The sequence below is a fragment of the Crinia signifera genome, chromosome 7 (assembly GCF_055691185.1).
Source record: "Crinia signifera chromosome 7, ASM5569118v1, whole genome shotgun sequence".
NCBI lineage: Eukaryota > Metazoa > Chordata > Amphibia > Anura > Myobatrachidae > Crinia > Crinia signifera.
In genome coordinates, this window is record NC_139223.1 from 14386278 (window position 1) to 14410156 (window position 23879).

The 23879-nt window shown below is 50.3% G+C and overlaps 1 protein-coding gene across 1 annotated transcript; it reads left to right on the forward strand.

Annotated features, from left to right (window-relative positions):
• The first annotated feature begins 355 nt into the window (after positions 1-355).
• On the forward strand, positions 356-7808 carry LOC146021369 (cardiotrophin-1-like). The gene is made up of 3 exons (XM_083155155.1): positions 356-447; positions 5316-5440; positions 6946-7808. Exons 1-3 carry the CDS (start codon positions 432-434, stop codon positions 7366-7368), a joined length of 564 nt encoding a protein of 187 aa, XP_083011281.1. The 5' UTR covers positions 356-431; the 3' UTR covers positions 7369-7808.
• The last annotated feature ends 16071 nt before the right edge of the window (positions 7809-23879 follow it).

The following is a 23879-nucleotide window of genomic DNA, read 5'->3' on the forward strand; positions in this document are numbered from 1 at the left end:
GCGCCCTTAGACTCCTGGGGGAGGGGGGGTTTCTGGGTACTCAGAAACCCCCCCTGCGTGCGCTACTGGGAAACACGTCGGTGCCGTCCAGGGGGCCAGAGATGTGAAGGCGGGATTACTGCCCAGAGGCGTAAGATATGATGGTCAGCTCTTGGGCATACCTCCCAATATCACCCTCTCCAGAAGGGACAGACTGCTCTATTCCCGGACTTCCCAATAATGTATAATTATCCTGACCTTCTTATTGAAGAACCTGTTTATAACAGGTGATGGCAGGGGGGGGGGGGGCAGGAACAGAATTGTATCCTTCCTGGAATGGGCCATGGTGGGAGGTATGTGTGACAGAAGGGGAGGGGTTATACTAGGATAAGAAGGGGGAACTGGGAGGCTCTGATCTGTGAGAGACACTGGTGGAAGCTGCTGCTGCTGGGATGGAGGTACTAGCAGGTAGGTTACATTCAGTATGTTATCTATGTGGTGGGAAGCTCAGTGCTGAGGTGACAGACAGACAGAGGACTCCTTGGGGAAGGTCTGAGATTAGAGCCACATGCTGTTGTCACAGAGCGCCAGATGTACTAACCTTGTAATGTGATATACCAGAAAGTGATAAAGTACCAATGAATCAGCTCCTAACTATCAAGATACAGGCTTTGTTTGAATAATGACAGTTAGGGACTGATTGGTTGGTAAACTACCACCTTTCAAGGTTTGGTACATCTCACCCAGACCATTGCTGGAATGATACAAGTGCGTTCCCATCAGTGTTGGACGGTGTGTAACTTTACAGCAGAAGACAATGTAACAACAGACATGTGCTGTAACTGAGGCAGTTCCCAGGCTTGGAAGTGGCTCATGGCTGCAAGTGTCAGCTCAATGGCTGAGCGGAAGCTGATGTCTGAGTGGAGTTGGAAAGCCGCCGGCATTTATTATCTAGCACAGTGGTTCCCAACCCTGGTCCTCAAGTACCCTCAACAGTGCACGTTTTCCAGATCACCCAGCAGGTGCACTCATTATCTGAACACATTGTAAAAGATCCACAGGTGGAGCTAATTATCTCACCTGTGATTCTGTGTGGAGACCTGGAAAACCTGCACTGTTGGGGGTACTTGAGGACCAGGGTTGGGAACCACTGCTCTAACAGGATGATGGCTAATGCATACAATGTGTGTGTAGAATCTCCCTTCATTCCAGACACTTGTGGATTACACAGGTTCTGGGGCTGATTAGAGCCAGGTGTGATGCAGCCACAGGGCCTGAGTAATTCATGTGTCCCGGATTACAGGTACAGATCATACATCTATGTGTGCGCCGTGTATTGTTATCCTGAGGCCACCTGTATAGGAGGATTACCCTAGATCTCTTCACATGATGTTGTTGGGTTATTATAATACAGTATTAGAGCGATTTGTACTGAGGGCCCTGTGACTGCTGGACAATATGATGGATATATACTGGGATGTATGTCCCTGGTGATGGGAGGCAGCAGTGTGTGTAGTGGGCTATTGATGGGGTGTGAGGGTGTAGTGGGCTAGTGATGGGGTGTGAGGCAGCAGTGTGTGTAGTGGGCTAGTGATGGGGTGTGAGGCAGCAGTGTGTGTAGTGGGCTAGTGATGGGGTGTGAGGCAGCAGTGTGTGTAGTGGGCTAGTGATGGGGTGTGAGGCAGCTGTGTGTGTGGTGGGCTAGTGATGGAGTGTGAGGCAGCAGTGTGTGTAGTGGGCTAGTGATGGGGTGTGAGGCAGCAGTGTGTGTGTAGTGGGCTAGTGATGGGGTGTGGGGCAGCAGTGTGTGTGTAGTGGGCTAGTGATGGAGTGTGAGGCAGCAGTGTGTAGTGGGCTAGTGATGGGGTGTGAGGCAGCAGTGTGTGTGTGTAGTGGGCTAGTGATGGGGTGTGAGGCAGCAGTGTGTGTAGTGGGCTAGTGATGGGGTGTGAGGCAGCAGTGTGTGTAGTGGGCTAGTGATGGGGTGTGAGGCAGCAGTGTGTGTAGTGGGCTAGTGATGGGGTGTGAGGCAGCAGTGTGTGTAGTGGGCTAGTGATGGGGTGTGAGGCAGCAGTGTGTGTAGTGGGCTAGTGATGGGGTGTGAGGCAGCAGTGTGTGTAGTGGGCTAGTGATGGGGTGTGAGGCAGCTGTGTGTGTGGTGGGCTAGTGATGGAGTGTGAGGCAGCAGTGTGTGTAGTGGGCTAGTGATGGGGTGTGAGGCAGCAGTGTGTGTGTAGTGGGCTAGTGATGGGGTGTGGGGCAGCAGTGTGTGTGTAGTGGGCTAGTGATGGAGTGTGAGGCAGCAGTGTGTAGTGGGCTAGTGATGGGGTGTGAGGCAGCAGTGTGTGTGTGTAGTGGGCTAGTGATGGGGTGTGAGGCAGCAGTGTGTGTAGTGGGCTAGTGATGGGGTGTGAGGCAGCAGTGTGTGTAGTGGGCTAGTGATGGGGTGTGAGGCAGCAGTGTGTGTAGTGGGCTAGTGATGGGGTGTGAGGCAGCAGTGTGTGTGTGTGTAGTGGGCTAGTGATGGGGTGTGAGGCAGTAGTGGGCTAGTGATGGGGTGTGAGGCAGTGATGGGGTGTGAGGCAGCAGTGTGTAGTGGGCTAGTGATGGGGTGTGAGGCAGCAGTGTGTGTGTAGTGGGCTAGTGATGGAGTGTGAGGCAGCAGTGTGTGTGTGTAGTGGGCTAGTGATGGAGTGTGAGGCAGCAGTGTGTGTGTGTGTGTGTGTGTGTGTAGTGGGCTAGTGATGGAGTGTGAGGCAGCAGTGTGTGTGTAGTGGGCTAGTGATGGGGTGTGTGGCAGCAGAGTGTGTGTAGTGGGCTAGTGATGGGGTGTGTGGCAGCAGAGGGTGTAGTGGGCTAGTGATGGGGTATGAGGTAGCTGTGTGTGTAGTGGGCTAGTGATGGGGTGTGAGGCAGCTGTGTGTGTAGTGGGCTAGTGATGGGGTGTGAGGCAGCTGTGTGTGTGTAGTGGGCTAGTGATGGGATGTGAGGCAGCAGTGTGTGTAGTGGGCTAGTGATGGGATGTGAGGCAGCAGTGTGTGTAGTGGGCTAGTGATGGGGTGTGAGGCAGCAGTGTGTAGTGGGCTAGTGATGGGGTGTGAGGCAGCAGTGTGTAGTGGGCTAGTGATGGGGTGTGAGGCAGCAGTGTGTGTAGTGGGCTAGTGATGGGGTGTGGGGCAGCAGTGTGTGTGTAGTGGGCTAGTGATGGGGTGTGGGGCAGCAGTGTGTGTAGTGGGCTAGTGATGGGGTGTGAGGCAGCAGTGTGTGTAGTGGGCTAGTGATGGGGTGTGGGGCAGCAGTGTGTGTGTAGTGGGCTAGTGATGGGGTGTGGGGCAGCAGTGTGTGTAGTGGGCTAGTGATGGGGTGTGGGGCAGCAGTGTGTGTAGTGGGCTAGTGATGGGGTGTGGGGCAGCAGTGTGTGTAGTGGGCTAGTGATGGGGTGTGGGGCAGCAGTGTGTGTAGTGGGCTAGTGATGGGGTGTGGGGCAGCAGTGTGTGTAGTGGGCTAGTGATGGGGTGTGGGGCAGCAGTGTGTGTAGTGGGCTAGTGATGGGGTGTGGGGCAGCAGTGTGTGTAGTGGGCTAGTGATGGGGTGTGAGGCAGCAGTGTGTGTAGTGGGCTAGTGATGGGATGTGAGGCAGCAAAGTGTATAATGGAATAGCAGAGGTGCAGCAGCGGAATAGCGGAGCACGTAGAAAGCCATGTGCCGCTGTATCTGTGTAATCCCTATAGCACTGGTACATGCAGCACGGCGGGTGCAGTGTATGAATGTATGGCAGTGGGTGCTGGTTGGCAGCATGTGCACCTGTCTGGGGGGGGGGGGGGCTGCGGGGGGGGGGGGGCTGCACTTCCCCCAGCAACCAATCACAATCTTCTGTCTTTTCAAAGACTTCTAGATAAATGACAGAAGGTGATTGGCTGCTGTAGGGGAATGCTGCATTTTATCGCTCTCCAAGCCATGATACATCTGCTTAGTGGAGCAGCCAGTGGTGGCACTATGGGAGTAATACAAGTTGCTGCTGTGTGGTGTGATCCTTCCTATGTGCCCTCTACTTGGGGAACACAATTTAAAGCAGCACAGCCACTTCCTGTTTAAGCTGGCTCCTCAGGCTAAGCCAGGAATGGGAACCTTCGGCCTGCCAGCTGTTGTTGAACTACATGTCCCAACATGCCCTGCAACAGTTTTAGCATGGCCAAATAGCAAAACTGGAGCAGGGCATCTTGGGATGTGTAGTTCAACAACAGCTGGAGGGCTGAAGGTTCCCCATACCTGGGCTAAACGATAGTTTCCTCCCCTTCTGCATTCTGCAGGAGACTCCCTGACATAGCAGCAATCTCCCTCTCTCCCTCATTAGTCCAGCAATCTCCCTCATGTCACCTAGCCCACATTACACTGTTACATTATAGTTACCTACCCTCCTGCTTTCTGCAGGAGACTCCCTGACATAGCAGCAATCTCCCTCTCTCCCTCATTAGTCTAGCAATCTCCCTCATGTCACCTAGCCCACATTACACTGTTACATCATAGTTACCTCCCCTCCTGCATTCTGCAGAAGACTCACTAATATAGCAGCAATCTCCCTCTCCTTCATTAGTCTAGCAATCTCCCTCATGTCACCTAGCCGACATTACACTGTTACATCATAGTTACCTCCCCTCCTGCATTCTGCAGGAGACTCCCTGGCATAGCAGCAATCTCCCTCTCTCCCTCATTAGTCTAGCAATCTCCCTCATGTCACCTAGCCCACATTACACTGTTACATTTTTGGGGAAAAGGAATGAGAGATAGATACATTTACATTGAATCATCAGCACCATTTCCCAGCACTTTACCAAGTACAGTAGCTCTTACTAACTGCTCTGGGGCTCATCTACATTTGTATATAAGTCATTTTACAAGATTCCTCTCAGATGTAGCAGTACACACCCACGCTTCTAGGTGCCACATTCACAATCTCTCCATATATGGAACTAGACACGCCCTTTGGATGGAGCATGACACGCCCCCTCAATGGGGCGCTTTGCTAAATTCTATTATAAACTATAATCTCCCTGAAACTAGTTTTCAAAAGTAGGCAATTATGGGCTAAACTAGTGGCCCAGCTACTAAAATGCCTGAGAAGTAAATAAAAAGGGTGTTGCCCATAACAACCAATCATTCTAGTGAATTCTTCTACAGTACAGTCTGGAAAATGGGGGGGGTGCAGGCATGGCAATGGATTTGTTATTGGCGATGGTCTCCTATCCCGCTGACGGAGCTGTAACCGGAGCTTGTTGTTGTTATTGTACATGCGGCTTGTCCTGTGTTATGTAACGCCCGTCTGCTCTTGTTGCCAGTGAACGGTCTGTCCAGCCTTCTGAGTGCCCAGCAGGACCAAGATGGGAAAAAGAAGCAGCAGCAGTTGGCATACTTACAGGTGTCCATGGCCAAGACCCAGGCAGCCAGCCTGGTGAAAGACTACGTAAGTGCCAACTGGGTACCCTGGGGTCACCCCTCCCAACAGAACATGTCTATGATTCGGGGGGGCCCTCTGCTAGTACCTCCACTTATGGGCGATACCATGTTGCATGATCTGTATCACTGGCTCCCTGCTTCTAGACCCCAACCGTGCAGGTTACAGACAGATAATAAACAAGCATCCAATCAGCTCCCAACTGCCATGCTAGTCTGAGTTTGAAAAATATCAGTTATGAGCTGATTGGCTTACTGATTATCACTCTCCACTTTATCACTTTTTGTAGTTTGATACATCTGGCCTGAAATCTATATTCTGACCTCTCACAAACTGTAATGTGATTACGGGGGCTGTGATGTCGTACAGTACATGCGCAGACAAACATCGGATACAGGTCGGGACCACTATAGTATCACATCGATGTCTATGTCCTACACCTCTGGTCATGGTCCATAGACTATAGGATTGTTTTATCACGGTTTCCAACTGTAAAGTGTAATGAACTGTAAGTAAATGATCTGCATGATGTACCTAAGGGTCTGCATTGTATGGCACCAAAGCCCTCATCCAGGTTTGAGCATATATGTGCCATGCTCACAGCAGTTTAGCATCTGAGATTATTAGCATTAGATAATTAGAGATTATTACATTAGATAAATGTAGGAGGAAGTGCCTCCCTGCGCACCCCCCCCCCTGCCTACTGCCTCCCTGCGCACCCCCCCCCTGCCTACTGCCTCCCTGCGCACCCCCCCCCTGCCTACTGCCTCCCTGCGCACCCCCCCCCTGCCTACTGCCTCCCTGCGCACCCCCCCCTGCCTACTGCCTCCCTGCGCACCCCCCCCCTGCCTACTGCCTCCCTGCGCACCCCCCCCCTGCCTACTGCCTCCCTGCGCACCCCCCCCTGCCTACTGCCTCCCTGCGCACCCCCCCCTGCCTACTGCCTCCCTGCGCACCCCCCCCTGCCTACTGCCTCCCTGCGCACCCCCCCCTGCCTACTGCCTCCCTGCGCACCCCCCCCTGCCTACTGCCTCCCTGCGCACCCCCCCCTGCCTACTGCATCCTGCCTCCCTGCACTCGCCCCCCCCCCCCTGCCTACTGCATCCTGCCTCCCTGCACCCTAAGCCTCACATCGATCGCCTCTGCCTGTCAATCACCAATACAACAAAAGCATGTCTCCTGTGCACCTATGTACAACGGTCCCACGGATGTACAGTTTCCTGATAATCGGGGGCCTAAAACTCCCAGCATGCTCTGCAGTCACACATGGCTGCATAGACGGTAACAGAACCAAGTACTGCTATTTCTAATCTTCACATGCGGATGCTGGGGGGTCAAACGTTACTGCTCGGAGTACTAGACTAAACCTGCTTAGCCCTAAATGTCATTTCTATGTAATTTGTCCGTGTAGTCCCGGCTTCTTTTTATTAACAATGGAGGATTCTATGTGTGTTCTGTGCTAATTACAACATTATTTATATATAATCTTCCATATGTGTTAATTCTTCCAACAGCTCAGTCAGCAAGGACCTCCCTATTCAACGTCAGGCCAGGCTCCTCAGATAAACTTGGCCGGTCTGCCCATTCTAGATATTACTGTGCTTCCTCCAAACCCCTGGACACGTCTGCCGCGGAGTTACTCGGCCTTCTCCTCTTTGGGTGGATGGTTCAATTCCGTTCTTCTCTGGCAGCAATCCCTCAACCCTCAAGCTCATGACCTTCTCCATCTCCTGGAGGTGTCCAGGAGTAATTGTAACGCAATATGTTCCAACCTAGGTGGCCTACTTGGACTACAGGATGTCTCCTCTCCATCTCCGGAAACAATTACCGCCACTTATAAGGAGAAAGCCGCTGGTTACATGGTGTGCCAGTGTTTTACCGACTGGCTGGGCCAAACCGAGAGAGACTTGAAGGTGGTAGTAGAGAATTCGGTGTAGGTCTCCTCCCCTGAGTGTCTCCTGGCATGGCTATCGTGTCTCCTCTAGTAAGCGTATGAAAAATTGCATTTTTTTTATAGCACCCCAAAAAAATGCCACCCCCAAAGATGTCTTAAGACTACACATTTTGATGGTTTTCCTCAGACATGACTCTAGGTTGACTAAGCCTGTCTTGGAGTCGACGACTCCTTGGTTCTCGTTGGGTCTGACTGAATACTGACCATTGAAGATCCCAGACTTGCAGTTGAGGGCAAGGAGCGGACTACCTGTATCCGTCTCGCCCTAAGAACCCCTTCACAGTTCATGCCTTAAGTTACATTTTGCTATTAAGTGACCATCTCCATGAGAATGAGGAGATGGGGTTTTGTACATTCGCTGTAATTTAGATACTTTTTTATAATGTTAAATGTTGTTTTAATAAAATACAATTTGTAATGTAACGGATGATGGTCTTGTATATGAACTGGCATAATGTAATGTGACCACAGATACAATATTATACAGAGCAGTAACAAAACAGCGCACCGCAATCTCCCAAACGCACGACAGACTTCTGTTTCAGTAATGATACAGCCGGAGCGATGCATCAAAGACTTGGAGAGGGGTAAAGGGAGGACTGAGCCCAAAATTGACCATTTGGCTTCTGCCCTTTTTATACAGATTTTGAAATGACGAAGCTGATTGGATGTTTTTGTGCAACTTCTACACTTTATTTCTCAAAGGCTTGCTACATCCTGCCCAAAGTCTTAATCTTATGATTTTTAGAAAAAATGTTTATCCTCTTCAGTAGCATGCAAGGAAATTTTTCTGGGCTGCGCTGTTGGCACGCGGGTTCCCCTTAAGATTTCCGTGCATGCCACGGACATGTAGGTTTGCTTTCATGTCCCATATTCAAACCCCCCCCCCCCCCCAAGCACCCCAGCACCCGAGTCCCACAGATCTTTACCTGCATCTTCTGAACTTCCCTGCAGTATGGAAGATCAGCAGATGCAGCTTGAGGTAAATAAACTTGAAAGCTTGGGATTGGATTCTAAGATAGTTGAATGGATAAGAGCGTGGTTGCAGGACAGAAAACAGAGAGTTGTAGTAAACTTAGTACAGTCAAAGGAGGGAAAGGTTACAAGTGGGGTACCCCAGGGATCTGTACTTGGACCGGTGCTTTTTAATATCTTTATTGGTGATATTGCAAATGGAATTGAGGGTAAAATGTGCCTTTTTGGAGATGACACAAAGGTATGCAACAGGGTAGACACACCAGGAGGGGTAAAACAAATGATTGAGGATCTAGGTAGATTAGAGGTATGGTCAAGAGCATGGCAACTACAGTTTAATGCCAAAAAATGCAAAATCATGCACTTGGGTCTCAGAAATCCAAAGACTCAATATAGTATAAATGGCACTATAATGGAAACTACTGAGGAAGAGAAGGATCTAGGTGTCACTATTTCAGGGGACTTAAAAGCAGGTAAGCAATTTAACAAAGCAATGAAGAAGGCAAGTCAGATGGGAGAATTATCAGCAGTAGAAAGAAGTAATAATGCCACTGTATAGGTCATTGGTGTTCACTTCTAGAGGCCATATCTCCAGAAGGATATAAATACATTGGAGACTGTACAAAGAAGGGCAACTAAAATGGTGCATGGCCTACATCACAAAACGTACCAGGAAAGACTAAAAGATCTTAATATGTATACTTTAGAGCAGAGAAGGGAAAGGGGGGACATGATAGAAACTTTCAAATATATCAAGGGCTTTAACAAGGTACAGGTGGGAGACATTCTTCACAGGAAGAGGAGCAACAGAACACGAGGACATGCACTGAAACTAGAGGGAGGAAGATTCAGGGGAAATGTGAGGAAGAATTTTTTCACAGAAAGAGTAGTAGATAAGTGGAATAGCCTCCCAACAGAGGTGGTAGACGCAAATACAGTAGTACAATTTAAACATGCTTGGGATAAGCATATTGATATCCTTACAAAGAAATAAGGATCAATATGGTTTGAGGTAACATATTTAAAAAAAGGGGCAGACTAGATGGGCCAAGTGGTTTTTATCTGCCGTCAAATTCTATGTTTCTATGAGATCCGCTGCCGCGGGACTCTGTGCTGGATCATGAACTTTTTGCAGAAAAAATCAGTTGATAGATCTCTGTAGTGTGTGGGCACCTTAAGTGGCGGAGTTGGGTTTTTAAATATAACAATTATCATTTGGGTGTTACCACCCAGATATAGAGGCCTAGTGATCGTAACTACAACTAGGCATTTGTCACTGCTATGTAATGGCCTGATGGATGAGATTTCACGGAACTCTGCTGCAAACGGTTAACTACCGCTGCAGATCGCAGTCCCCATTATTATCCCCATTACCTTTATTAGAAGTGGGTACATACCATCCTCTGATGCCTATGGAGTACATGTGCAGGAGAGGGATCTCCCCATCCCTCTCCTGCAGCCTTCGTGCAGCTCTGGAATCTGATGTATGCAGTGCCTGCTTCTCAGGAGTATGAGAAATTCTTCAAATACCCCCGGGGATGTCACAATTTAGTACATAGCGAGATAACCATATAAAATTCTACAACCTGCTGCAATGTACAGACGGAGCCCTCCCCAGCCAGCCCTCTCTGTATAGCCATGGTGAGCCAAGGCCTATCGTTCTCAGCTGCAATACAATACATAGAACAGCACAGTAGGGGATTAGCAGAGTAACCCTCTTACTCACTGAATCATATTAAAGGACTGGATGAGGATGGCTCTCTGTACAATGGGGGGGGGGGGTGTAGTACTTCCAGGATTCAACATCTGGTGCAATTTAACCCCCGTGCTGGCCGCCAGGGAAATCCTTGCTGTCAGAAGACGGTGAGTATTCCCCCAAACAGCGAGGCTCGCAGCTAATCCAGGGTTGCCGACTTGCACAAAAGGAATCTTTCATTACGGGGGCAGGGCTTAACGGTGACGTCATTAAGCCCCGCCCCCATTACGGCAAATAGCCGAAATATCTGATCTCCATGGAGGGGGCAGGGCTAAAATGACACGATTGTGCCATTTTAGCTCCGCCCCCTCCTCAGACCCGATGGGGGGGGGTGCTCAGTGGGGGTCCCCTGATTCCGGGAGGGTTGCCCACCCTGTCTGTTATTGGACTGTTTAAATCCAGTGACTATAACAGCCAGTGATGCTGCAGATCACAAACACCAAGAGGAATGTCAGCAATGGGGGCGAGGGTTCTAGGTAAAATCGTTCAGCACTGGCACTTGTGTATAATCCTTTGGTAGTTTGCCTTTGAGGAGGATACCCTTGCTGAGGTGTGGGATATCCGCTGTTGCCCCTGGAGGAACCTCAGCTTGTGATTGGCCATCTGCGTCATGGCGATCGGCTGCGTCGTAATTATGTATCATGGCAACGGAACAGTGTTCTGGGACATGAAGCTGTTAGTAATTCGGCACCATGGTGTATTACAGCAGCAGGTGTCTGTATTGGAGGATGCAGCTATGTATCCCCCCTGCAACATCGGTCACGACCAGGGGGGCTGCAGCACATTCAAAAGTCAAATAGGGGCGGCTTATCTTCTCTCGCTTTACAAGTAGAACGATGCATTGTAATGTCAGGACATTCAGGGGTTTCCCTTCTACACTAACATGCCGCTATTGTGACTTCTTTGCTGCGGCTACCCTGCCCCTATGGGTGTGTATGCATCCTGCAATCCGTAGGGTCACATGCTGCAGGATAGACTAGCGGACCCCTGCAATCCGTAGGGTCACATGCTGCGGGATAGACTAGTGTGGTCTGACTGGGAGATGCGCAGTCCTGATGACCCCTGCAATCCGTAGGGTCACATGCTGCAGGATAGACTAGCGTGGTCTGACTGGGAGATGCGCAGTCCTGATGACCCCTGTAATCCATAGAGTCACCTGCTGCAGGATAGACTAGCGTGGTCTGACTGGGGGATGGGCAGTCCTGATGACCCCTGCAATCCATAGGGTCACATGCTGCAGGATAGACTAGCGTGGTCTGACTGGGGGATGCCCAGTCCTGATGACCCCTGCAATCCGTAGGGTCACATGCTGCAGGATAGACTAGCTTGGTCTGACTGGGGGATGGGCAGTCCTGATGACCCCTGCAATCCATAGGGTCACATGCTGCAGGATAGACTAGCGTGGTCTGACTGGGGGATGCCCAGTCCTGATGACCCCTGCAATCCATAGGGTCACATGCTGCAGGATAGACTAGCGTGGTCTGACTGGGAGATGCGCAGTCCTGATGACCCCTGCAATCCATAGGGTCAAATGCTGCAGGATAGACTAGCGTGATCTGACTGGGGGATGGGCAGTCCTGATGACCCCTGCAATCCATAGGGTCACATGCTGCAGGATAGACTAGTGTGGTCTGACTGGGGGATGCGCAGTCCTGATGACCCCTGCAATCCATAGGGTCACATGCTGCAGGATAGACTAGCGTGGTCTGACTGGGGGATGCGCAGTCCTGATAACCCCTGCAATCCATAGGGTCACATGCTGCAGGATAGACTAGCGTGGTCTGACTGGGAGATGCGCAGTCCTGATAACCCCTGCAATCCATAGGGTCACATGCTGCAGGATAGACTAGCGTGGTCTGACCGGGGGATGCGCAGTCCTGATAACCCCTGCAATCCATAGGGTCACATGCTGCAGGATAGACTAGCGTGGTCTGACTGGGGGATGTGCAGTCCTGATGACCCCTGCAATCCGTAGGGTCACATGCTGCAGGATATACTAGCATGGTCTGATTTCGATGCGCAGTCCTGATGACCCCTGTGAGGATACAAGGTCCCCCAATCACTCAGACACCGAGCAGATTAAACCAAAATACAGTTTATTTTTCCACAGCGCACACAAGTAGATAAAGACAGGAACAAGAGGCAAACATCCAGGTAGCAGTCCAAAATGGCAGTCCTTGTAGCTTCACCGTTCCAACCCAATCCCACAGAGCAAAACTTTGCTTATCCACACAGCAGTGATAGTAGATTAGTCCTCCGAATTCCACAGGGATCCCCCTCGCAACCCTATCACATATACCACACAGCCGTGATAGTGCAGGAAACCTGTATACCGTCCCACAAGATCCCTAGGCAGAGTATTACCTCTTAGCCCAGGCCAGTGACTAACATTCAGCTGCCTTGTGTGCAAGTCATTTCCCACGGTGCTTGAACCATCTGTGGGTTTGTCCGGGATGCGGTCATCTATTAGAATGAACTTAGGTCTACAGTCATTAGGTTGACTGGCAGGAAGGTCGACCTGACTTAAGGTCGACATGGGCCAAGGTCGACATGACTTAAGGTCGAATTTGCATAAACGTCGACATGAGGAAGGTCGACTGGTCATAAGGTCGACGGGGTTTTTCACTGTTTTTTTGAGCCGACATGTGCCGACATGTCGAGGAGGTTATTAAAGCTGTGGCGAGCGAAGCGAGCCACCGTGCCCGAAGCATTGCAAGCGATGCGAGGGTCCGATTCTCATTGCCAACTGTGTCCATGTCGACTGTGTCGACATTCGGATAAAAAACAGTGAAAAACCCATGTCGACCTTATGACCAGTCGACCTTCCTCATGTTTACCTTTATGCAAATTCGACCTTAAGTCATGTCGACCTTGGCCCATGTCGACCTTAAGTCAGGTCGACCTTCCTGCCAGTCGACCTAGTGGGGTCGACCTAATGACTGCAGACCTAGTTCATTCTGACAGATGTACCGATTCCGTTTGGCCGAGGTCCGGATTGGTGGATTCAAGAATCAGGTATATCCCACCTCCCAGCTACAGCTGTCCATCTGCTGCTGCCCACCTGCTGGGTCCGGTTCCACGTGTCTACTAAAGTCCAGAAAGGCACACAGGAGTGTAAATAAGGAGGAACAATCACAAGGTAATTTGGTTATGTCCTGATTACGCCCTGTGGAAGTTGGTGAAATTATACACTTCAGCCCTGGATATTTCCTGTCTGACCATATTTGGGCAACATCCTCTGATATACAGTCTAATACTATGGTTCTGGAAATACACACATATGGGGATTAAAGACATATATGGAGAACAACATGGTACAGACAGACTAAAAAGTACATTATTCACTACACATAATAAAATATAATAATTACAGTCTTACTGTGGGTCTGATAACCTCACATTCCTTCCCCTACTATTTCGTCCCTGTACCCAGTTGTTCAGGAACCATTAACAACCTGGAGCAGTGGGATGCAGAGCAGAGAATCTGGGATTTGGATGTACCACCTGCGTCCCACAGAGTGACATCATACCAAACCCATCTTGTAAAAGGCGGCTGGTTTGCAGAACCAGCAAGGGCAATATTACAATCTAAGTTATACATTGTAACTAACAAGGGATTTAGCAATTCCCTTTCTTCAGATGCTGGGTACCCCCCCCCCCAGCATTGTAAACTTTTACACCGGGCACACCTATAGGGTGTACTAATACCTTTGCCTCTGGCACAATGGGGCAGGGAGCACTTTCCACCTCCCCCTCTTGCACAAGGAACAGCTGCCAAAAGGCAGTCCAATGTTGGGGTTCTAGCCCTGGCACTTCCGCTATTATGTCCAGTCCTTCCTCCCTCAAACCCAAACTAAGGGGATGGCAAATTTCAATACAGGATGTGGTCTCAATGCCCAGGACTGAGGAGTGACCATCCATCAGAAACAATTCCGCTGGTGGCTGCAGGGCAAGCTGGTCCTGTGCCAGCACTGCCCCCTCAAAAACCAGTCTCTCACCTGCAGCTACTTCTGCGCACACCTCCTCCTGGATAACCTCCTTCCCCAGCTGAATATGCTGGGCAGCCTGAAACAAGATGTCATCTGTGACTAGTATTCTTATGGCCTGGATGTTGGCGAATACTTCTCTAACCATGGTGATCTCCTCTTGGACGCAGTCTTCATAGTTCCCCTGGAAGCAGGATAATAATTCTCCATCTTCCACCTCAGCAAAAGGGAAGCTGTAGTGCAGCTCCTCCTGGGTGCCTGGCTCAGAGGCCCCACTTCCTTCACTTTGGGGATAACCTCCCCCTGGATAGAACACTGAGCAGCTTCTTCCCTAGGCTGTGGGAGGCGGTGCCTTTCATCAGCCACCCTGCGACACTGGTCTCCATGCTGTGGTGTCCAGGAGCCCGTGATCAATCACCTCTTCCTCTGCCACAATAAAGCACTCCTGGTGAAATTATACACGTCAGCCCTGGATATTTCCTGTCTGACCATATATGGGCAACATCCTCTGATATACAGGCTAATACTATGGTTCTGGAAATACACACATATGGGGAATAAAGACATATATGGAGAACAACGGGGTACAGACACAATAAAATATAATAATTACAGTCTTACTGTGAGTCTGATAACCTCACAATCCCTGCAATCCATAGGGTCACATGCTGCAGGATAGACTAGCATGGTCTGACCGGGGGATGGGCAGTCCTGATGACCCCTGCAATCCATAGGGTCACATGCTGCAGGATAGACTAGCGTGGTCTGACTGGGGGATGCGCAGTCCTGATGACCCCTGCAATCCGTAGGGTCACATGCTGCAGGATAGACTAGCATGGTCTGACTGGGGGATGCCCAGTCCTGATGACCCCTGCAATCCGTAGGGTCACATGCTGCAGGATAGACTAGCGTGGTCTGACTGGGGGATGCCCAGTCCTGATGACCCCTGCAATCTGTAGGGTCACATGCTGCAGGATAGACTAGCGTGGTCTGACTGGGGGATGCGCAGTCCTGATGACCCCTGCAATCCATAGGGTCACATGCTGCAGGATAGACTAGCATGGTCTGACTGGGGGATGCCCAGTCCTGATGACCCCTGCAATCCATAGGGTCACATGCTGCAGGATAGACTAGCATGGTCTGACTGGGGGATGCCCAGTCCTGATGACCCCTGCAATCCATAGGGTCACATGCTGCAGGATAGACTAGCGTGGTCTGACTGGGGGATGCCCAGTCCTGATGACCCCTGCAATCCGTAGGGTCACATGCTGCAGGATAGACTAGCGTGGTCTGACTGGGGGATGCGCAGTCCTGATGACCCCTGCAATCCGTAGGGTCACATGCTGCAGGATAGACTAGCTTGGTCTGACTGGGGGATGCCCAGTCCTGATGACCCCTGCAATCTATAGGGTCACATGCTGCAGGATAGACTAGCGTGGTCTGACTGGGGGATGCCCAGTCCTGATGACCCCTGCAATCCGTAGGGTCACATGCTGCAGGATAGACTAGCGTGGTCTGACTGGGGGATGCGCAGTCCTGATGACCCCTGCAATCCGTAGGGTCACATGCTGCAGGATAGACTAGCTTGGTCTGACTGGGGGATGCCCAGTCCTGATGACCCCTGCAATCCGTAGGGTCACATGCTGCAGGATAGACTAGCGTGGTCTGACTGGGGGATGGGCAGTCCTGATGACCCCTGCAATCCGTAGGGTCACATGCTGCAGGATAGACTAGCGTGGTCTGACTGGGAGATGCGCAGTCCTGATGACCCCTGCAATCCATAGGGTCACATGCTGCAGGATAGACTAGCGTGGTCTGACTGGGGGATGCCCAGTCCTGATGACCCCTGCAATCCATAGGGTCACATGCTGCAGGATAGACTAGCGTGGTCTGACTGGGGGATGCCCAGTCCTGATGACCCCTGCAATCTGTAGGGTCACATGCTGCAGGATAGACTAGCTTGGTCTGACTGGGGGATGCCCAGTCCTGATGACCCCTGCAATCCGTAGGGTCACATGCTGCAGGATAGACTAGCTTGGTCTGACTGGGGGATGCCCAGTCCTGATGACCCCTGCAATCCGTAGGGTCACATGCTGCAGGATAGACTAGCTTGGTCTGACTGGGGGATGCCCAGTCCTGATGACCCCTGCAATCCGTAGGGTCACATGCTGCAGGATAGACTAGCTTGGTCTGACTGGGGGATGCCCAGTCCTGATGACCCCTGCAATCCGTAGGGTCACATGCTGCAGGATAGACTAGCTTGGTCTGACTGGGGGATGCCCAGTCCTGATGACCCCTGCAATCCGTAGGGTCACATGCTGCAGGATAGACTAGCTTGGTCTGACTGGGGGATGCCCAGTCCTGATGACCCCTGCAATCCGTAGGGTCACATGCTGCAGGATAGACTAGCTTGGTCTGACTGGGGGATGCCCAGTCCTGATGACCCCTGCAATCCGTAGGGTCACATGCTGCAGGATAGACTAGCTTGGACTGACTGGGGGATGCCCAGTCCTGATGACCCCTGCAATCCGTAGGGTCACATGCTGCAGGATAGACTAGCGTGGTCTGACTGGGGGATGCCCAGTCCTGATGACCCCTGCAATCCGTAGGGTCACATGCTGCAGGATAGACTAGCATGGTCTGACTGGGGGATGGGCAGTCCTGATGACCCCTGCAATCCGTAGGGTCACATGCTGCAGGATAGACTAGCGTGGTCTGACTGGGGGATGGACAGTCCTGATGATGCCTGCAGCAAGCCGATTTCTAGTAGGGATAGTCATCGATAGCAATTCAGAAACCGACCATCAATAGTTAAATACTACATGATCGACAACCATTGATAATTTCAGCTATTGATTCTCTTTGACTGACTGACCCATAGGACAATCAGTATGTGGGGGCAGGGTTATGCTCCATGTCGCAGCACCTTCGGGGTGTGGGGGGAGGAGGGGGCATTGTTTTTGCTGTGCCATCGATGTAGGGAAACCATCTGGTTCTCCCCCATCAATAACAAAAGTATTCAACATCGGCCATAAACCATGAATGATTTTGAACCAACAATGGTCGATTAGGGATGGCCATCGGCACATCCCCCATTGATGGTTGCCATCGATGGCTTCTAGAGCAGGAACCATCGATGGCTATAAACCATTCTACCTCACACCATCGGTGGTTCCTGCCATCGCTTAGCCGCGCATGCACAGAGCAACAGGAAGGGTCGTTGCGGGCAGCCTGCCTGACCGGGATCCGCACGCATGCGCAGAAGAAACTTTAGCCATCAATCCAGTTTAGGTTTCTTTTGCGCAAGCGCGCACCTCCCGGCGGGGCGGGCCGCCCGCTGCGACGCCGCTGGACGGAATGATGCTGCGCCCCAACTTTTAGCATCGGAAGCCATCCATCGATGGCATAAAACTATTCGACCATCCACTATCGATGCCCAAAACATCGAGCACTAGGTCCCAACTATCAATGTTTTGGGAACATCGATAGTCGATGGCCATACCTATGGTCGATGGCTATCCCTAATTCCTAATCACAGGGTGAAGGAGCAGTTTGCAGGATGGATCATCGCGCACTACTCCCACACACCAGGTTCTGTGCCCAGCAATACTCTGTGTAACCCCATCCTCAGTGATGTAATGGGAGAGGACCGCTGGGATATGACCAGCACTGCATTGTGCAACCAACGCAGCCACAATAACCAACGCCCTTGGCTGCAAGGGTCACTGCTAGGCCCCCTGTCTTTATACCAGATCTCTTGGAAAATAAATGGATCATTTGGATCTCGGCCTCCTCTGTACTGTGTCGATCCTGATCTGTAATGGTCTAAGCCCGGCACTGCAAGCCTGTACATCATGCCCTCCCTGCCTCCTGCATACATATATCTCCCACCACTACACTGTATCGTACAGGCAGGCAGAAGGCTGCTGTGGTCAGACCTCTTACTGGCTATCCCCGTCATTACCGGACTCTCTGTGGAATGCCCTCCCTCACACGACTCATCCTTCCAACATTCCCGGCATTGCTGTTGGCCACTTATCAAATTCCCTGACACCCACTATCTGCGCATCTCTGTGTTATCAGCTCCTCTCTGGCCAGGTCTTACCGAATGTACATGTGTTCTGTCGCCAACACCCCTCTGACCCACGGCCAACATCGCTGTGTTACTGCGTCATACACTAACCCGGGGGTCACCTCAATGCTCCGTAACGGTCCCAGGGGCAAACGCAGGATTTTCAGAAGGGGGTTTCCAGAGGGGCAGAGCAAAGCACGGAGATGGACACTTAGGTGACCCAGTATATATGCTGGGTCAGTTAAAGTATTATAGATAGACCAAATGTATATAAATAATAATAATAATAATTATTATTATTATTATTATATATATATATACACACACACACACACACACACACACACAAACACACACACACACACACACACACACATATATATATATATATATATATATATATATATATATATATATATAACAGCAGTGTAGACCCCTGGGCATAGCAATGTATTAGGGCCCCTACCGATCCTCCAGTGGTAGGGGTGGGGGAAGCTTTGATGTCCCGCGGGTGGTAGGGGGTATTATATCAACCGCTCAGCATGTAGGGCCTGGATCAGTAATTTCCACTAATTACCCCTTTACTATGGTGGGAGATGGGGTGGGAGAAGGGGGCATTGGGCTGAATGAAGGGGCCCTGATACATAACTTCCAGGGTGGTAGAGGATGTTTAATACGCAGAGGAGGGGTGTATAGTGGAGTGGGCTTATTGTTCCTAATTTTCTGGTGGGAGGACAGCTTGCTTGACTGCAGATATCTCCAGTTCCCGGAAATAGATTTCTTAGATTTTAATGGACTTAAAAACTAGAGAATCCCACCTACCAAATGGTACTGGGCACTAGGGGGTCAGAGATCAGGAGGCAGAGAAATCTGCCAATGAGTATATAAAACTACATACCAGGTGTGTGGTGCTGGAGCAGTAACCAGCTGCTGGAAGGCTGATATCTATGGTTTTGGGAAAAGTAGAGACAAGCTACTAGTGTCCAAAAAAAAAAAAAATGTAAAAAAATATTTTTTTTTAAAATTAAATATATATTCATGTGCTATAAGCACATGAATAAAAATAACATGCCCCTTCACAGAAAAAAAACCTGATTTTTTGACACCAAAATTTAAAAAAAAAACCTTTACGTTCAAAAGTTCACATTCCAGCTCTCCATCAAAAGATGGAGAATTGCTACACGGAGAGAGACGGAGAAAATCACTTAAAAAGACGGAGAACCTTTCACATTGTGAATAGGGTTGCTCGCTTTTGGAGAGCAAAATGCTCCATCCAAGGCGAACAAAGCACAAATTCTCCACAAAACACGGAGAACTTTTCTCATTGAATACTGCCCGGAGAATATTTCACATTGAATAGGGTTGCTCGCTTTTGGAGAGCAAAATGCTCCATCCAAGGCGAACAAAGCACAAGTTCTCCACAAAACACAGAGAACTTTTCTCATTGAATACTGCCCTAAGTCAGACAGAACCAGAATTATCTGACTGGGAAGAGTAATTATTGACTTGGATGGGTACCACTATTTTGAAGTCAGATATCCCCGGTTCCCAAGGGCCGATTTTTTAAATTCTTATACTCGTGGAAAGAGGGGACCCTCAGCTTTCAGCCTAAGGTCCTTAGACTCCTGGGGGGTTTCTGGGTACTCAAAAACCCCCCCTGCGTGCGCTACTGGGTCCAGGTCAGAAGTTCATCCATGACTGGGCAGGCAGTGGCATACCTACCGAGGGTGCAAGGGATGCAGCTGCTATGGGGCCCGGCGGCTTGTGCTATTTAAAAATAGCTTGCAGCCACTGGTTCATGCCAGCGTAAATGAGGAGAGAGGTGCAGCTGCCCGGCAGGTGCTGGTGGCAGGAGGGGGAAAGCTTTCCCGCTGCTGCCAGGAGCCGCTTCATGGTCGCGGTGAAGAATATTGCTGATGCGGCTGCTGCCAGGAGCCGCTCTGTGCTGGCAGCAGGGAGAAAGGACCCGCTCCGTGACAGGGAGGAGAAGAGGACCCGCTCCGTGACAGGGATGAGAACAGGACCCGCTGCTCCGCATAGCCGCTCTGTGTAGGGGGAGAGAGAGGAGGACGCGCTGCTGCCTGCCAGGCTGCGCTGTGTAGGAGGGAAAGAGGACCCACTGTGTGACTGTGCTGCACGGAGCTGGTGGTGAGTCCCACCACCAGCCAGATCTCATGCAGCCCCACTCAGTAGCGCACGCAGGGGGGGTTTCTGAGTACCCAGAAACCCCACCAGGAGTCTAAGGGCCCTAGGCTGATAGCTGAGGGTCCCCTCTTTCCATGGGTACAAGAATTTTAAAATCGGCCCTTGGGAACCGGAGATATCTGACTTCAAAGCACTGGTCCCAATCCAAGCCTGGTGATTCCAAAAGCTGGGACCCTTTGATGGACACTAGTAGCTTGTCTCTACTGTTCCCAGAACCAGAGATATCAGCCTTCCAGCAGCTGGTTACTGCTCCAGCTCCACACACCTGGTATGTAGTTTTATATACTCGTTGGCAGATTGCTCTGCCTCCTGAACTCTGATCCTCTAGTCCCCAATACCATTTGGTAGGTGGGATTCTCTAGTTTTTAATGCCATTAAAATCTAAGAAATCTATTTCTGGGAACTGGAGATATCTGCAGTCAAGCAAGTTGTTCATCCACCAGAAAATTGTGAATAATAAGCCCACTCCACTATACACCCCTCCTCTGCATATTAAACATCCTCTACCACCCTGGAAGTTATGTATCAGGGCCCCTTCATTCAGTCCAATGACCCCTTCTCCCACCCCATCTCCCATCTGTGCAGTAAAGGGGTAATTAGTGGAAATTACTGATCCAGGCCCTACATGCTGAGTGGTTGATATATCACCCCCTACCACCCGTGGGACATCAAAGCTTCCCCCACCCCCCTGGAGGATCGGTAGGGGCCCCAATACATTGTTATGCCCAGGGGTCTACACTGCTGTTGACGCCCCTGTGTGTGTGTGTGTGTGTATATATATATATATATATATATTGTCGAAGTCCATTTTTCCCCAGCATATAATTTCCATAATTAGGATTTTAACCATGCCCACCACATCAATATAGTCTGAGATAAATATTATTTTTTCTCATGTCAGGAAAATATCGCATATTAATTTACATATTTGATCTCATATATCATGTTTGGTCTTAAACTGATTGGAATAATAGTAGCCATCAGATGACAGTTATTAGAACTCCATATCACGTTGCACTCACAGTTTATACAAGTTATAAGTTTATATTATAGTTTTCAAAATACAGTAACAAGGGGCGTGTCTGCAGGCTATTGGTAGAATGTGAATGAATGGTCCTGGGAGGAGACAATGGATCCCCCCTCCCCCTAGAGAGCTCTCTTGGAGAGTAAAGCAAAAACACAAAGGGCGGGATGTTATAACATCCGCGGCCCCCCTTCGCCGGACATCGCATTTTTAATAACGGCATATGCTATAACATATGCCGTTATTCATGCAAGGGACAGCTCTTGCGGTAAGAGCTGTCCCTTGCGATGCGGTGCCGGCACTGGACTTCCGGGTCTGTGACCCGGGAGTCCATCTGCGCATGCGCAGACCCCGGCGCCGGCCGCAGGGCACGCTGGGAGGGATCCGTGACGGATCCCTCAAACAGCGCTGCGGTAAGAAGCCCATAGGCTTCTGCAGGGATTCGCCAGCTTTAGCTGGCGATTCCCTCCGCAGCGCTGACACTGCGGAGGCGCCATATAGCATATAGAAATGCGGTAGAAACCCCGAAAACGGGGTTTTTACCGCATTTCTGCTATATAGCATCCCGCCCAAAGGGCGGGATGCTATATGACTCACCGCCGCGGCCCCGGGTGTTTTTCTGCGCCGCTGTATGTTATATCCTCAGGCGGATCAGTGCTTCTCTCAGCACTTCCGCATTCTTGATGTTATCGGTGCGCGCTGCTCTCCCCATAGGGTTGTGCAGGAGAAGCGCGCGCACCCTATGCTGTTACATCCGCCGCGCTAGTACAAGCTGTGTGGTAACTCGCCTCCCTTGGCTGGCGGAGAGGCCAGCGGTAATAGAACAAATGTACACATACATACATTTAAACCATGGTGACCCATACCACACGATGACCCGTTTCACAAATATTTGGGCGCCATAATACATAGGAAACTTACTTGTCCCCGAGTGAAATGGCTGCCCTGACACAATTATGCAAGACGCGCACTTCTAGCTGAGCAGCGTCCAGGAAGGTGCCCAGTGCGCATGTCCGCTATGCACACAGCGGGCGCATGCGCACTAGACTAAAAACGACGGAGATCGCGCAGGGGTCAGTTACCGCAAACAGATTGCGGTAACTGAATTCTTACAGCATATGGAGATGAGAAGAGCGGAAACGCCGCGAAGTAGTGACGGTCACCTTGCGGTAAGTATGCACATTCGCCGCGATTATACCAGCATCCCGCCCAAAGTTAGTTGCTGTTGAAACTTTGAACAGGCTTGTTACTATGGAGTGCACCACGCCAGGATACCAAAATGTGCTAAGTATACATGTATAGTTAATTGAATTGCGTTATTGGACTCATGGCTATGGAAAATGGATTATGGTTAGAAAGTTAGGAGCAGTTAACTTCCAATAATGTTTAGCTTAGATAAGGGAAAATTACTAAATAAAGGAAGCTTGTGTCTGAGTTTAAGATCTGCTGGTTAGAACTTGCTTTGGTATATTTGGATACAATGGTGAGCACTGTAGCACTGGGGCCGTTTTAGACTGAAAGATGAATTTCCGTTTTAGTGGTGCATACCTCCCAACTGTCACGATTACAGCGGGACAGTCCCGATTTTCGGGTCCTGTCCCGCTGTCCCACCCGCGGCAGGCATTGTCCCGCTGCGAGGGGTGGCAGTTGGGAGACCCCCCAATCTAATAGAATAGACGCTGTGCGCATGCATACAGCGTCTATTCTTGTATGAAAATGAGGTTGCGGCTATTTAGCATAAGCCGCACCCTCATTTGCATACGTCCCTATTTCCCCAACACAGAAGTTGGGAGCATAGGCGAATCTAGGGGGTGGTCTGGGGGTGCACAGGACCACCCATTAGCCCATTTTGTAGCTGAGGGATGAAGCTTTCCAGCTAGCCCAGCCACGTGTCTCTAGCCCCTTGGAAACCGGAGATACTGCCAGGCAAAGCTGGAACGTTTTTCCCTATAGGATAACATGGGACCCGCTAATTCCGACCCAGTTCAACGGCTGCCAGTTCCCCCTTCGGCATGCCAGAAGCTCGAGGTTGATCTCAGTCGAACCCAAAATCGCTGGGCCTTCAATCTGATACCAGGCTGGATCCATATGGGTTAATTGGTTCCAGGGATATTGAGGTTAAACCGTTTTTTTTTTTTCATTTCTTAAATGTAATTTCATGACTGTTTATGTTCTTTGAGGGCAGATTTCTCTTGAACCAAACAGCCCAGTTTCACGGGACCAAAATTATTCGAAGCCAACTCAAAAGTTCTTCAATATGATACTGGTCTCATGTAAATGGGTCAGTTGGTTCCGAAGATATAGCTGGTTGGTTAAAGGGGGGTAGGGAGAGAGGAGTGGTTGTCTCTTCCCCTCACACCAGAAAATGCAGGGACTAGGCTGGTGTATAAGGGGTCAGCCTGGGAATGTCCCTGCATGATCCTGGTACCACATTCCCGGGTAAATCCCTGCATTTTCTGTTGTGAAAGGGGTATTA

Coding starts and splice junctions, on each gene's coding strand:
- LOC146021369 (XM_083155155.1), top strand. Junction 5,441..6,945: donor CCAGCCTGGTGAAAGACTAC/GTAAGTGCCAAC, acceptor TTCTTCCAACAG/CTCAGTCAGCAAGGACCTCC.